The 16,339-nt window shown below is 33.9% G+C and overlaps 1 protein-coding gene across 6 annotated transcripts in view; it reads right to left on the reverse strand.

Annotated features, from left to right (window-relative positions):
* Positions 1 to 16,339, reverse strand: part of CABCOCO1 (ciliary associated calcium binding coiled-coil 1) — a 103,021-nt gene that overhangs the window by 38,474 nt on the left and 48,208 nt on the right. Inside the window, exon 6 of one of the 6 annotated variants that reach the window (XM_036222323.1) lies at positions 378 to 1,684. The exons of 4 other annotated variants lie outside the window; for them this stretch is intronic. In XM_036222323.1, the coding sequence (XP_036078216.1) occupies positions 1,658 to 1,684 (27 nt within the window). In that variant the 3' untranslated portion in view covers positions 378 to 1,657. One more of the 6 variants, XM_036222325.1, reaches the window with a different exon arrangement.

Raw genomic sequence — 16,339 nt, forward strand, 5'->3', positions numbered from 1 at the left:
TTTAGACGACTTTTAACAAGATTTGGAATCATTATTTTGATATAAAAAATTTTAAGAAGGCTTTCTTCTTTCTGTAGCTTTGTCAACTATCACTAGAAGTTAAAAAATTTTTTACCTCTGAAGACTTCTTTTAGTTTTCACCCTATAGCTATTGGTTGGTTTAGGCTTTCAACATTATCTTGTGTCTATTTTGATGATATTTTTCATCCCTTTCGATCACATTTCTCTACTGTGATCTACGACCATTTCTGCTCTCTAATTCATATTTATTTTTGTATCGGTGTTTTCCTTTATGTTTTTAAAATTTAGGCTAGCTAGTATTTTACTTAGCATATTTTCTTTTTAAAGAAGCAATTATATTAATTCTATTGCTTTCCTTTTTAAAAATTCAGTAATTTCTTTTATTTTAATTAATAATTTTCTTCTGATTTCTTTGCTATTACTATTTATATCCTAAACCCCCATAGTTTTGGCAGTTAGTGTTTAGATTGTTATTTTTCTAGAAACTTTGGTTTAGATTTACTCTTTGGCTAGAGTCATTTCACAGAAATTTTAACATCTGCAAGTAGCTACTTTATTATTTATTTATACATTTGGTTTTTATTCCTAATTTTAATGGCTTATTGTCAGACAGTGTATTATGTACTATTTCTAATTTAGGAATTTGTTGAGGCTTTCTTTAGGGACTAAATACTACATTTAAATTTTGATGACTGCTTGAAATAATGTCTTCTCTGTGGACAATAGATAAAAGATAAATGTAATTTGTGTGTGTGTGTAACTATCACATGTTAATGCCCATGAGAGGCCATCTACCATGGAATTGTTTAGTTAACAATCAATTAGGCAAATGACCCAGCCAGTTGACATCGACTAGCTTTTGCCATCAGCCTTCTCAGTGTTGTCATGGGGCACATGGCTGGCCATTTTGGCTCTATATGGGATATTCTGATGAATAATTTCACTCCAAAGTTCTCTGATGGTTTGGCTGAAGTCTTGTAGCTCATCGTAAGCATTGTTTTTTAATGTCTTTCTCTGTCCAGTCTTCCCTCATCCCTCTTCTCTTCACAGGTGTTGATTCCTAATAAAGATTTTCCATGCAAACTCTATCTTAGCATCTAATTATGGTAAACCCAATTTGTGACACTGAATTCTATGGAATGCATCATTCCTTTAGTCCTCTGCTTCCACTTGGATTTGGCCAAATGGAGCCACAAGCAGGATATAAGAGAGAAGGTCAGGAGGAAAGAGAAGTCAGGGTGTTTATCACCCCATTCCCTATTGTCTTGTTATTGTTATGGCCTACACTGTGCTTCTTTATAACTTCAGTTTCAGTGTTGTGGATCCTATTTCATTATTCCATCCTGTATTAGACTCTAGTAACATTTTGCCATTCCCTTTCCTCTCCAGGCTTGAGGGTAGTATACTAGTGAGAAAAGGCTAGATTTGCTGCTATAAAAAATTACTCCCAAATCTCAGTGACTTATAACTGCAAAGGTTATTTATTGTTCATTGGTTGAGTGCTGATTCCTGATGTCCAATCTGGGATCCAGGTAATGGAGAAGCACAAACTGGCTTTCAAAGTTTCTTCCCATCTGTTTCATGACATATCAGCTCATATTTTATTGGGCTGGATAGGTAATGGCCAAGTTTAACTTCAGTGAGCAAGGAAGCATAAGGCTGCTTAGGAAGAAGCACAAATGGGTAAACAGTAATATAAGCTAACAAAGCTGTTAATGCCTTCCTTGCCATTGCTTGTATATGGCTGCTAACTGGCCTATCAAGGTTCTTGTCCTTATTAAATAGATATTTAAGTTTTTTTTGAGGATGTTGTCTATTTCACACCCAGAATCCTGAGAGATGCTGTGCTGTTCATTGAGTCTTTTATCACCATTTCCCTTCAACATAGTTTTTCTTTTAGGTATTATAATAATTACATTGTTTTATACTTCATTAATTAGTTATTTGGCTTTAATTTTAAGCTCAACTGAATCAGTACACCAACCATCTCACATGCGACTTTGCCATTTCTGTAGTTTTTCTTTCAATCATCTTTCTATACTGTTTGGATTGTGTTGACAAATACATTTTTCCCCCCAAAATGTTACCTGAATCCTGGGAGGTATGCTTCCTTAAACTTTGAACATTTGCGATTATTTCATATTGTTTGGAAATCTGAATATCAATTTGGCTGGGTACGCAATTCTAGAGTCAAATCTGTTTTCTCCCAAAACTCCACTAACATTATTCCAAAATTTTCTTGCATCTAAAGGTGCTAAGGACAGTTTTTAAGTCTGCTTTTTTTCCTTTGTTTTTAATCTCTTCCTTTGTTGGTAACTTATTTTTATTGCTCAAATGCTTTGACCTTGAAGTTCAATTATTTCAGTCGGATGTATCAGAGTTTTTCCTTTTTTGCTTTTTTCTTCTAGAACAGTGACTCCTTTTGTTCTTCATATCTTGTCTTCCTTCACTTCACAAATATTATTATATCTTTGGATGACTTTTTTACACCATTCATTCTGCTGTTTTCTTCAGATGATGCAGTCCTATGTATATTGGATTCCCATTGGATTGCTTGTAATTCCTGTCTTTACGTCATTTCCCTCACATTTCTTGTGTGATTTTCTAAAGCTGGTTCTCCATGTCATAGGTTGTTTTTTATACAGTGTCATTTCTACTCTTCACTATTTCTGAATATTTTAAAGTTCTTCAATGTCACAATTTTTTTCTCCCTTTAGACTATCACTTCCCTTTTACTTAATTTTGTTTTATATCTTTATATGACAAAAGTGTTCCCTTAATTTCTTTGGGGGTATAAAGGAGTAAGTTTAAAATTTTTTCTCTTGAGTAAATATTCATCTTTCTTTAGTGGGCCTATTTTTTTTTCATTTCTTTTTTTTCCCTCCACCCTTCCCTTTCTTTTCCTCTCTCTCCTTCTCTTCCTTCTCTCCTTCTCTTCCCTTCTTTTTCTTCTTTCTGCTTTTTTTGGATGTTCTGGTTAATTATAGATCCAATTTTTATAAATTGCTTACCTATTTTTGATTGAAGGAATCTTTTTTTTAGTGCCCATTAAGGTTTCCCCAAATCAGTAATTGAAAACTGAGGGAGCAAATCACAAAATTGGACAAACTCCTAACATAGAGAAGTGACTCTTCAGTTTAGGAGTTCTAGAAAACTTAGGGGAAAACACAAAATGAAGTTTTTCATACTCTATAGCTTGACATTTGCCCAAAGATGGCACCACTTTTGATTAAAAGAACAGGTCAGAGATAACAGCACACAGTTTGCAGGAGCGATTTCCCATCTACTTGCCCGTCTTGCTTAGCAGTAGAAGCGGAGACCCAATGCTGTGTATTTCCTGGCTTTTCCCAGGCTAACAACAAGAAAAAAGCAGGAATCTTTAGATTTTCTATCATGTCATCTAGAACTCTGAACTGTGTTCATAAACTGGAGAATTTAAGCATGGTTCTCAATATCCTCTCTAAATGTGGTCTAAATAGTATTGTACCTAATAGTCGCTCTGCGACATTTATTATGTAGGCCTAATCTTTCTTGTTTTAAGTTGGAAATCAAAGAAAGGTGTTTTGTAAACATGTCTATATGTCATTATCTTTCCAAGAAATTCATTATAACTTTTATTATTTGTTTTACTAAGACATAGGAAAGCAATGGTCAAACTTAAAGTTTGATTTAAGATACAGGAAATCATGGCTTTATTAATATTTCCTGAAACTCCAGGCATTTAGAAGCGAATTATATATTGGAATTATTTTACTCCATTAGTAAGTGTATCTAAAAAGTAATTTATTTATCCTAATGACTTTCTGTAATATTAACAAAGTGTTTTCAAAACATATTTATGAAATGAAAAGTAATTGATGAAAGTTTTCCATTTAGCAATTTTACTGGACTTTTTATTAATTGGAAATCAATTCTAAGCACCTAGAAGATATAGGTTTATGGTAGAAATTAACATATTTTGTGAGAAATGTACCCCATCAGATTAATCAAATTTATTTTTATGATAGAGTGACAAGCTGTTAGAGCTCATGAAATTCTACTTGTTTTAATACTTTTCATGCAATAAACCTATAGTGGTTTTTCACAACGAATTGGTAAATATTTTGTTTTAAACAGTATTTTGAACTTTTTCCAGTAAACTGTCTATTTGTGAACTGAAATGACGAACTTGATTTGTTGGCTTGACTTGTTGTACTAATCTGCCTTCTGACCCCCCACAATGGAAATGAAAACACACATACATACAGGCATACACATCCAAACTCTGACCTTTGCTTCATGTTTAATAATTTCTTTATGGAAAAACCTGCCTATTTTATATTTTTCTTTAAACAAAATAGAGTTGCTTTCAATAAATAATTTGTACCTATTTTAATTTAAACGTTAGTTGATGGCATGTTTTCCAGTGAATTGACTACTTTTTGGACTGAAATGAACAGCTTCCTTAGTTGCCGTGACACTTCACAGCCCTAACCTGCCTCTTGACCCTAACTTTGGAAATTAAAACACCTACACACATCATCGTGTTCATGGACACAAATACACACCCAAACGCTGACCTTTGCTTCATGTCAAAAATAATAATCTCTTTATGGAAAATCATGCTGAATTTATGGCAAACAAGTAGGAAGATTTCATGCCGACTGTGCTTCAGGAAGAATTTTCCTATGTTAAAACTCAGTAAAGTTCCCTTTAGTTCATTAAATACTCTCACAGTCAAGTATGAAAACGGTTTCAGGTTGTTTATTACACTAAGCCTGAACCATATTGACAAGGATCCATTTACAGCTTGTCATAATCTAGCCTTTTACTCATTAATTATATTTTCCAATAGTTTCCAATACTCAAGATGAGTTGTCTCTTTCCTCTCTCTGGTTTAAATGTAACAATCATCCTTGCCTCCATCATCTTGCTCATAATGTTAATAATTTCCACTTTCTTAAGTCTGAAATGTTCTTTGCTAAGCTTTTCTATATTCCGCCCTTCTATGTAGGCCCACTTCCATTCTCAACAAAATATTTATTTTGCTGTTATGTTCCACAATGATTCTTCTCTTTTCTGACCTTTTATCTTATTTTAAAAACCAAAGCTTTCTTGTTAATTACCTAAATATTTAATTTTATCTTCTCAAGTAGATTGCATATTCTATGACATCAGGTACCATACGACACTCTTTTCTTTCAATAGTTACACAGCATAGGACTGAGCACATAGTAGTTTTTAGTTGTTAAACAAAAGTATCAGAAATATGTTTAATTTTCTCCAATTATTACAGTGGATTATTACCTCTAGGTAGGGCACAATTTTTTTTTTTTTAAATAAGTTATAGTTAAGCTTTGCTTTTCCTGTGTGAGTACTTAAAGGACTTAACGTTATATTAAAAACTACACTAAGGTAATTTGAAGTCCTTGAAGTTCCAATAGAACAGAAAATCAATGATTTTGTTTTCAAAAATAAGAAATCATGAGATAGACTGTCCTCTATGTAAACATGAAGAGTGTAAATTCAGAGGAAAGATGTCCTTTTTGTACCCCCAAAGTCATTTCCTGAGTATGTTCTTAGAGTCTGGTTTCCATTATGTATTAGTTGTTATGTCAGATTTCAGAAACCTTGGAACTGATTTGGATTCTTATAGGATACACTTTTCTTTCTAGATCTTTGGTTTCCTTTGTTCCTCATTTCTTGGTTATTTCTTCCTTTTCTTCAAAACCTTGTAGGGCTGTTAGAAGGATGAAGTTCTCAGAGTGGTATCTGGCACATAATTAAGAGGTCAGTGAGTGTTAGCCATTGTGTTATTTTCCTTTGTTTCTTTATTATGACATTTCCCACCCTACCCCCAATATGAACCTGGTAAAATATACGAAAATGTTATTTAGTACTGCTTTGTCTATTTGTATCTAAAAATATGATGAAGGGTAAGAAAGAAAGTAGCAAGCTATATGCTCTCAGAAAGTTTGGATTTTGCCTATAAGAAAGTTTGGATTTTATTCCTATCTTCCTCAATAAATGTTTATTAATCATCTCATATGTATAAGCAGTGTGGGGAGGCATATTATTCAGAAATAGATCCTGAAAATTTGAATATGAATATCTTATTTCAGCACTAGAAATAATGTTATTTAAAATGTAGAGGAGATAAGACATATAAATAATTCAAGGTTGAAAGTTAAAAGTGCCCCAAGAAAGGTACAGATAAAACGAGAGTTCACAGGGGGAAATGGAAGAGCTATTTTCAGTTTAGGGGGTTAATAATTCATAAAAGAGAGAAATGAACTTTGATGATAGAGCTAGTTTTGGACAAGCATAATTTTGAGGGAGGTGGGAAGATGTTATGGATTATGGATGGCTGCAAATTCTGTTACTCCCCAAATAGAAAGGTGGAGTTTATTTCCCCTCCTCTTGAAAGCTAGCTAGTTCTGTGACTACTTTCACCAATGCAACATGGTCAAAGTGATACTGTGACAGTATCACAGGAGGAATGGCAGCTTTTGCTTCCTCACTCTTGCAACCCTCACTTTTAGGAGCCAAGCACAGTATATTGAGCCTAGGAAGCCACATAAAGAGAGTATGTGTAGAGCCCATATAGAGAGAGGTCAGCTTCCAGTGGTTTGCATTTTCTTGATAACTTATAAAGTTGGACACACCTATTAACTTGGGTATTTTCTTTTGTGAAGTGTATGTTCGAATTTTCACCCATTTTTTTCTATTGGTTTATGTCTTATTGTCTTATTGATTTGTAGTCCTTTATCTATTGCAGATATGTCCTGTCACATTCATTTTATGGCAAATATTTTCTCACAATCTGCTTGAAGTTTTGCCTTTTTAATTGTGTCTTTCGTTGAAAAGAAGTCCTTAATATTAATGCAGAACAGCTTATCAGCATTTTATTTTATGGTTAGTGATTTTTTGTGTGTGTCACCTATTTAAACCCATGATGATATTTTTCTGTTTTCCTGTATAAGCTTAAGTTTTACCTTCATGTTTAGATCTATGATTCCTGGGAATTGATCTTTGTTCATACTGTGAGCTAAGAGTACAGATTCATTATTTTTCTTATGAAATATACACTTGACCCAGCACCACTTATTAAAAAGACCGTGTTTTCCTCTCTGTACTACATCGCTATCTTTGTCATAATCTAAATGATCGTGTAAGTGTGAGTTTCTTTCTGCACTCTTTTGGTTTCTTCCAGTGGTCTATCTGTCCATCATTAAGTCAAATACATGTTTTAATTACTGTAGATTTATAAATCTTGAAACATGGTAGTATAAACCCTTCAATTTTCTTCTTTAAGATTGTTTTAGCTTTTTTTTTGTCTTTTTAATTATACATTTTAGAATCAGGTTGTTAATTACACGCAGAAAACCTGTTGGGATTTTTAATGAGATTATGTTGAATATGTAGATCAATTGGAGAGAACTGACATCTTTATTACACAGAGTCCTCCAATCCATGGTCATTGTGTATTCCTCCATTGTTTAGATGTTCTTTAATTTTATTCAATAATGTTTTGTAGTCTCTATATACATATGCTTTACACATTTCCTGTTAAATATCTCATGCTTTTTGATGCTATTGTAAATATTGTCATTTGATTAAGTTTTATTTCCCAATTGTTTCTTACTAGCATATAGAAAAAATTCTTTTTGTGTATTGGTCATTTGTCCACTGTTCTGCACAATTGTTTTACATGTTTCAATAATTTTTTTCTGTTGATTCTAATTTCAGTCAGGTCATATGTGAAAAATAAGAGTTTTAAATCTTATTTTCCCACATCTACTCTCCAATTTTTTCCTGCCATATTGCACTGGCTAAGATTGCTAGAGTATACTGAATAAAACTAATGACAGCAGACATCCTTCTTCCCATTCTCAGGAGGCAAGGTTTTAATATTTGACTATTAATTATGATAATTATAACTATTAATTCTGCTATTTCAGGTTTGCTAACAGATTTTATAATGACTGGGTGTTGGATTTCTAAAATGATTGTTCTGCCTCTAATGAGGTCAGATGATTGCCTTCCTTTATTCTAATGTAGTACATTGCATTGATTCTCAAAGAGTAAACATACCTTGTATTCCTAAAATAAACTTTACTTATTCACAATGTTCTACTTTTTCATATACCATAGGATTTGAATGTTAACATCTTGCTTAGAATTTTTACCTGTATATTCATAAAGGAGATACGTCAAGGATTTTCTATTCTTGTAACGTCCTTGTCAAGTTTAGGTATTAAGATTGTGTTGATATTTTTATAAACTCAAAAAGTTTATATAAGATTAGTTTTATTTCTTTCTTAAATATGAAGATATTTGACCCTGGAAATTCTTTTGTAAAATATTTTAAATTAATATTTTAAATTAATATTTAAATTATATTTTAAATTAATATTTAAAATATTTTATTTAACTTCAATTTCTTTGCCATAGAACTATTTGAATTTTCCTAGTATCATTTTTATCTGGTATAAAAAATTAGATATAATGTTGCTTATATTATCATCTTATCTTTTTAATGTCTGTATGTGAGAGATGCCTTCAATTTATTGCTGATACTGTATTTTGTGCCATTTCTTTGTTTTTCCGCCCCGCCCCCAAATGTCTTCTAGGAGATTATCAATTTTATTAGTCTTTCTAAAGAATCACCTCATAGGCTTGTTAATTTTCACTATTGTTTGTATATTTTCTATTTCATTATTTTCTGCTCTTAGCTTTTTAATTTTCTTCCTTCTCCTTTCTTTCAGTATAATTTAGCATTTTAAAATTGTTTTTATTTTTATTTCTCTAATTTGATCTGTGCCTCAGAAGTCTGGAGTCTTCTGTCAACATTCATAAAACTATGATAGCTATGTTGTAAAATATGTACAATCTAAGGCCCTTCACAGTTTTTGACAATGATATTCCTTTATTTTTCTTTCAATATTTGTAAAAATTTTAGTAATGTTTTAAGAATCAGCCCAGGGCTGGAGTAGAAAGCTGTCACAGAGTGTCAGGCTCACTTCTACACACCCACCTCTTTCTATGTTCTTCATCTCTTAATCCTGGCAGCACTGGCATGCCCATATTCTAAGTTTGTTTTCCTAGTCTTGTAAAATCTCAAAACATTTTATTGGCTTCTCTGCTTCTTTGGGGCAACCTTCTACCTGCTTCTTGACTTCTTACTTTGTACTTCCTAAAAAAAATGACCGTAGGGGAAAAGCAGGACACAAATGTTGGGCTCACTCCTCTCTAGCTAGGATCATGGCATCTTAAGTTCTGACTGTCTTGAAAGATCTCCAAGGCCTTCAATTGGATTTAAAAAATTTACCCACTTTTCTATTTGTTCTTGATTAAAGCACGGTCTGTTACAAGATACTCTTTCAGAGCTGGAAACAGATGTGCCAGAATGATTGTTTTTTGAATGAAGTATTTTTCACATTGGAAAGATATGTAATTATTTGTAAATTTTTTGTTTTATTATTTAATGCCCCAAAAGAACATATTTCCACTGTTTTGAAAAATAAGAATATTTTAGAGTTCACTGTATATTCAGGGAATATCAATAACATCACAACTGCTTTTAGAATCCAAACTGTGTTCTACAAAAACAGAGTTTCTCTAGTTAATTCTAATACCTCCTTAAAGAGGCTATTATAATGAAGCTTCTATCACTATCTCTTTACTTTGCCTCTCTCTCTCTCCACACACACACACACACACACACACACACACACACACACACACACACAAATTCAGCATCTCAGGCCTCCAGTCACAATGCTGTGTTAGCAACTAGAAACCTATGGCATAGAAAAAAAAGTTTCCACTGATCATATACAAAAAAGAGGTTTTTTTAATAAATAAGAATGTATTTAAAATAGTAATTAGGTAAGTTTCTTCTCATTTTTTGGCAAATAAATGTGTTACATTCTTAAATCATTCTGTCTTCATTTTGAGGTATAAAAATTTAAACTTACAAATTATGTAAAATGCTTATTTTATGAAGTCACTCATGCTTTAATTCATGTCCTTCACCCTTTAATTCATTTTATAATTTTTAAATGGCAAGTGGAGCTTATGTTACCACAAACATTTCTTTTAATCTGAAAAATGTGTTTTTTGAAAAGCCACTCAACTCAAATAAGGCTCTAAGCAAAGCTTGTTTCTCTAAATCAGTTTAAATTAGTTGCATTTTAGATAGAGATGCAGTGCTGAAACACTAAGAAAAATGAGAGAAACAACATTGCGTTTTGTTAGTTATGTATATGCATTTTTCTATTCGAAGGGAAGAAGGGAAATCATGCCAAAAGCAACTTTTTAAAAAACCTTTCCTCTTTTTGTCTTTTGTTTTTAGTAGTTGTTGGTGTCCCTTTGAGTATCTAATATGAACTTGTGTAAAGGCATTGACTTTGTACATTTGTGAATTTGTGTAAATGCACTATGCATTTACTGTGATAATTCAGCTGCGTTTTTATGCTTATGGCATATAGCTAATAAAACAATCCAAATATTTTAGCCATGTTTTAATCAAAGGTTACTATCTTAAACTGACTTAATTCCAAATGTCTGGCCTTATTTTAACTTAATGGGTCTATGTCTAAGCAATAATCTAATTTTAAGCTTTCTGTTTATTCCAAGTAAAGTCAAACAATATGTGCATTTGTTAAGAATAATCTTTGGGCAACACTTGAGTTGACGTATCTCATTAGCAATGATTCGGGTAGCCTCTTTTGAGTAACCTATCCAAACTGTCTCTTATGATTTATAGAAATAAAAGGGATAAAATTAACTATCTCTTCTGTTCAAAATTAACTCTTGAATGTCAAGTATTTTCCACATCTATTCATTTTGGATTTATTGAAATAAGTTTCAGAAGTGAGGTCCCTTCCAAATTTTTAAGAGCATTTTAACCATAAAAGCCTAAAAAATATTTTGCAATCCCATGAGCAGTAATCTGATATTTAGGAGGTTTTTGTTTGTTTGTTTTGTTTTTGTTTTTGTTTTTAAAGGAATGAATGGAGTATAAGCTTTCAAAATTAGAACTTCATGTGCGATTCATCATAGACATTATTTCAGTGCCTATTGTGGCAGGCATTTATGATACAAAGGGGGCAAGAAAAAGGGAAATAAAATTTATGGAGTACTCACTATTTTCCAGATATTTTAACTGTTATTTAACTTATTTCTTACAACACTCCTGTGAGGATAGGAGATATTATCTCAATTCTTAATTTTAAAGATGAGGAAGCCACAGTTCAGTAGAGTTAAGTAATTTGCCCACCATTATAAAGGCAACATAGGTTGATGGAATTTAAATGCAGGTAGAGGAATTAACTGGCCATACTGACCACTTCCATTTTATTATTAAAATAACACATATATTCGTTCATTTAATTACTCTCAGAGTTGGCATCTGGTATGTGTCTATGTTTTGAGCACTGGAGATATAAAATAAGATAAGTAGACATGTCCTGAATTCAAGACATTTGCAGCACAGTATGTGGTTCTAGGTCGAAAGCACTATGAGAGAGAGGAATGTCCAAGATGCTGAGCCCAGAAGGGAAACTTAATTGGCTTTCTAGTTGAGTCTCTTTCCTCTATCTTGTTTATCTTCACAACTATAGGAGGCAGATATTATTCCCTTCATTTTGTAGATGAAGAAACTAAGCTTCATAGGGATTAAGAGAATTGTCTGTCAGTGGTAACCCAATCAGTAAATCAGGAGGGTTTACTTTGAACCCAGCTCATGTGTCAGCTTCTGTTTTCACCTGTGCCAAACTTGGAATAGGACCCAGTACTTTTTTGTAGCAACTATACATAGTACATTCATTAAAACATTAATGACCAGTGTAGATTTTATTAGAGATTTTTTTTAAAGAGTTTCATTCAGCACTCTTTTCTCACTAAAAATTAATTTAGTGGGTAAGGAAGTATAAACATGCCATAGGAATGGCAAATATAATCTACACCCTGAACATGGCTCCCAGCATCCCAGCCGCTCGGAAGTCTGCCTGCAGAGAACAGTCATCACTGACTGACTGGTGTTAGTGTTGACCTCCTCACCAAGGCATTTCTGAATGTGTGGATGAGGGGAATGTCTCCCCTGGACACTCATGAAGGTAATGTTAGCAAGTGGCTAAATAGTTTATATATTATTGTATATTCCAGAACTATCTAAATCCTTCCTGTACATTATGACGGGGAAGTTCTGGCATATCATCCTAATTGACTTGTAGGCCACCACTGAGTTCAGCCTTTAGTTATCCAGACTAGCAGACTAATAAAGCCACTCCTGGGCACTTGAGCCTTACTTTTAAGTTCTGAATTATGAGTGAGTGCACCCACATCAGTACATTCATCTTGCTCAATCTCTATTATCTAATCATTTGTTTCATCCTCTTTTGTCTGATACTCTTAAAGTCAAGTCAACCATGTTCCTTAGTGTTGCATTCCCACTTCCTCTCACTCCTGCCCAATAAATGTTCTGGACACTACACACATATATGAACCACCTAGTTCAGAATGCCATTTTGAGGGTGAACCTCCTGAGGATGCTCCTATCATCAATTCCTATGTAATCAGGGTTCTATGAGAACCACAGTAAGGCAGGTAATTGAGGGAGTTTAACAAAGGGGCTATTTACAAAGATGCAGGCTGATTTAGAGCAAAGTAACAAGGTTGATTTGGCACCTTACCTTTTCCCATTTCTGGGCCTAATAGGGGGGGCGTGAAGGAGTACTTTCCAGAATACATAGAGAAGAGCTGTACAGACAGGACAGGAACTCACCTTCTGTAGAGGACACACCCAGAATCCAGTGACCTAACAGGCAAGGAGTTGGGAGTAAAAACATCTCAGCCTCACTTATCTTTCACCCATGCCCCTCACTGGCTCAGCTAGAAGTCAGAGGGTAAAGGAGCCTATTGATGATTTCCATAAAACTTGGCCTTCTGTGCACAGGGTAGGGTAGAAAAGGGTAGAAAATGGATCTGAAGAGGCAAACAGAAGACATACAATGTAAAGTACAGCATGGGGAATATAGTCAATAATAGTGTAATAATTATGTATGGTGCCAGGTGGGTACTAGACTTACTGGAGTGATCACTTCTTTGTAAGTTATATAAATGTCTAATCACTATGTTGTATGCCTGAAACTAATATAATATTGTATGTCAACTATAATCGAAAAATAAATTTTAAAAAAATGTCCAAGCAACAGGCCTAATATTTAATGTAAGATTGTTTATGGTATTTAAAATATATTTAGGAAATAGCTATCTTGAATTAGAATTGTTTTCCTAGATAACTAATTATGTTGAATAGGTGACTGCACTCATTTTGTGAAAATGAAACAATTAAATATTCAGAAATTCAGCCAGAGAGTTTATCTTAAGCAACATTTCAAGTTCTGAAAAATTTACATTTATATCAGAGTTATGCTTATTTGAATTTAATGATCACATTACTTCAAAACATTCATTATTTAACAAAGAATAATGAAGTACTTTCTCATCTCTTTTCTCAATTTTGGCTGTAATTTAATACACACTAGAGTGTCCATTTTCATAAACTATATAAGCAGAAGCATACATATTTGGTTAGCAGTATTATTTTAAAAAGAACATCATTGAAATTCTTGAGAAGAAAACAAAGAATTTGAAAAGGTTGTAAAAACGATCATTTAAAATAATTTTGTTAGAATATTATTTACGTCATTGTTTATTCTCTTGGAGAGTATGTCTGGAGGGTAATAAAGATAAACTATATCCTATTTTGCTTGTGTTTTAATTGTTGAAACTTTTGTGGGTAATCGATATTATGCAATGCCACTTAACTTAAAAGTGGTCTGAATGGTCTCTTTCATTCAGGTCTCTTTTTGGTGCCACTAGGGAGTAAATCAAAGCTTCTGCAGAGAAAATTTGGGGCAGTATATGGACATTAGTCCTCAAGTTTCATGTCTTTAAAATGTGGCAAAGTGGCTGTCGTGAAGTTTACTTGTGTTGATATTTAACGTGCTTTGACAGTTCCTGGCATATAGTAAATGCTGAATGAACTTAACTTCCCTTCCCCCTACAGTTTTGCCTAGTTAACTCCTATTACTCCTGGATCTCCGCCCAGAGATAACTAGCTCACAGTAGCCTTCTGTGATTCACCAATCCCCAGATTAGAGAAAGCTTTCTAATATACCTTTTTACAGTAACCTGTATTCTTTTTTTTTCTTTTACAGTACTTGGCTTGTAATTATATGCCTGTTGTTTTATTAAATTTATACCCATTTCACTGGCTAGACTGTTTAGCATTACGAGTAACTGTTTGTTTTACTAACCAATGTCACAAACAGGCAGTAAAAGTAATATTTATGAACGTACTAACAGTAAGTTCTCAGAGTATGGTCTGCATCTGTTTAATAAATATCTTGATTGTTAAAAGGTGACAGTAGACACCAACCTGAAAATTACAGACAATACCTAGAATTAGAACTGCATTTAGAAGAATGATCTTGAACCTGTCATTGTTCCTTAGGACAAAGCTTGTTGAGCATTAACTGTATGGCAGCTTTGCCCTTTTGGAACTGAGATGCATACCTATTCCTCTTCCTGAAGCCAAAGAGTGCACTGAGTACAATGCCTGCCCAGCTCAGGCACCAGGTGAAGTTGTATAGTTATCAGTAAACACTTAAACACTTCTCTTTGTAACTCTAGTCTGAACTGGAAAGAAAATATTGTTTTTCAAATGAATTATTTTTGTTTGTGTAAGTCAAAAGAAGCTGAAATTGAGTTATACTATGAACAGATATTTATTAAGCACCTATTAGGAGCAATCTAGTTTGGGAAATGAGCCATTTGTGTAGAGAATTTGATTTTTCGCCAGAATTCCAGGGGGCTTCTCTGAGAACGAAGAGCAGGCCAGAGTGGGTTGTACAGAAGCAGCCTGACACAGTGGAGGAGAAAATGAAAGAAGATGAAGAAGTGAACATTTGGAGGGTGATTGAAATATGGGGTGAGAGAAATTTCAGCTATTGCTGTGAATGTTAAGTGTATTAGTTATCTGTTGCTATGTAATAAATCTCCCCAAATTTGGCAGCTTAGAATAATAAATATTTAGAACCACACCATTCTGTGTGTCAGGAACCTGGGAGTGGCTGGACTGGGTGGTTCTGGCTCAGATTCTCTGACCACATTGCAGTCAGGCTGTTGGTCTGGCTACAGGGATGTCAAGGCTCAGCTTGGGGAGCATCTTCCTAGCTCACTCACTTGACTGTTGGCAGGCTTTAGGTCCTTGCCTGGTGAGCCTCTCCAGAAGCTTCCTGAGTATCCTCACAATGTTAGTTGAAAGCTCCCAGTGCACATGGTTCAAGAGAGATAGCAAGAGAGTGCAAGCCACAAAGTAGCCACAAGATGGAAGCCACTGTGTTTTTAAAGCCTAATATTGGAAGTGACATTCCATCACTTCTGCCGTATTCTACTCTCTAGAAGCGAGTAACTAAGTCTAGTCCTCACTCAACAGAAGAGGAATTAAGCTCCACCTCTTGAAAGGAGAAGTATTAAATTTGCACGTGTATTTTTAAAAGCAGCAGAAGAAACATGGAGGGACATACAGATCTCTTCATGACGCCTTTTATATAATATCTGGGCTGACCTTTTAAAGAAAGCTAAAAGATACCAAGTCACCATTTCCCTCCAGCGCCTAGGAATCAATTTTGTCTTTGTATATGAGTGTGTGTTTGAGTGCGTGTGTTTCAAGAGGCAGGGGCAGGCAAATCAGCTACAGTCAGATGACATACGAACCAACACTGCAAGGCATGAGGCCTTAGTGTCAAATCCCAACAGTGGTTTATAAGAAAGAGAATTAGACATAGTCTACAAAGTCAGGAATGGCTTCATAGGAGAAACATAAGTTGCTCCAGATTGTAAATATTAATATGTGATATTTATTTAATATATTTTGCATTTTATTAAAAAAATATAGTTGTCAGATTTTTCACTGATTAAATGGAGCAAAAATATCTGCATTCATTTTGTTAGCTGCATGTGTCTTTTTTCCCACCTAAAATACTTGATCTCTTAAGTTGAATGCCCCTAATTCTTTAAGTTGTCACATATTGAATATGTAAGGCAGAAAAACATTCTCTGAGTAATGGACAGTATACTCATTCAATTCTTCCTCTTTTTTGAGAGAGAGAGAGAGAGAGAGAGAGAGAGAGAGAGAGAGAGAGAGAGAGAGAGAGAGAGTGTGTGTGTGTGTGTGTGTGTGTGTGTGTGTTTATGTATCTCCCCATAAGCACTGGCACATTTATAAAATCCTGTGTGTATCAGCAGGCATACAAATCCTGAATAA

The sequence above is a fragment of the Rousettus aegyptiacus genome, unplaced genomic scaffold (genome assembly GCF_014176215.1).
Source record: "Rousettus aegyptiacus isolate mRouAeg1 unplaced genomic scaffold, mRouAeg1.p scaffold_m13_p_6, whole genome shotgun sequence".
Lineage (NCBI taxonomy): Eukaryota > Metazoa > Chordata > Mammalia > Chiroptera > Pteropodidae > Rousettus > Rousettus aegyptiacus.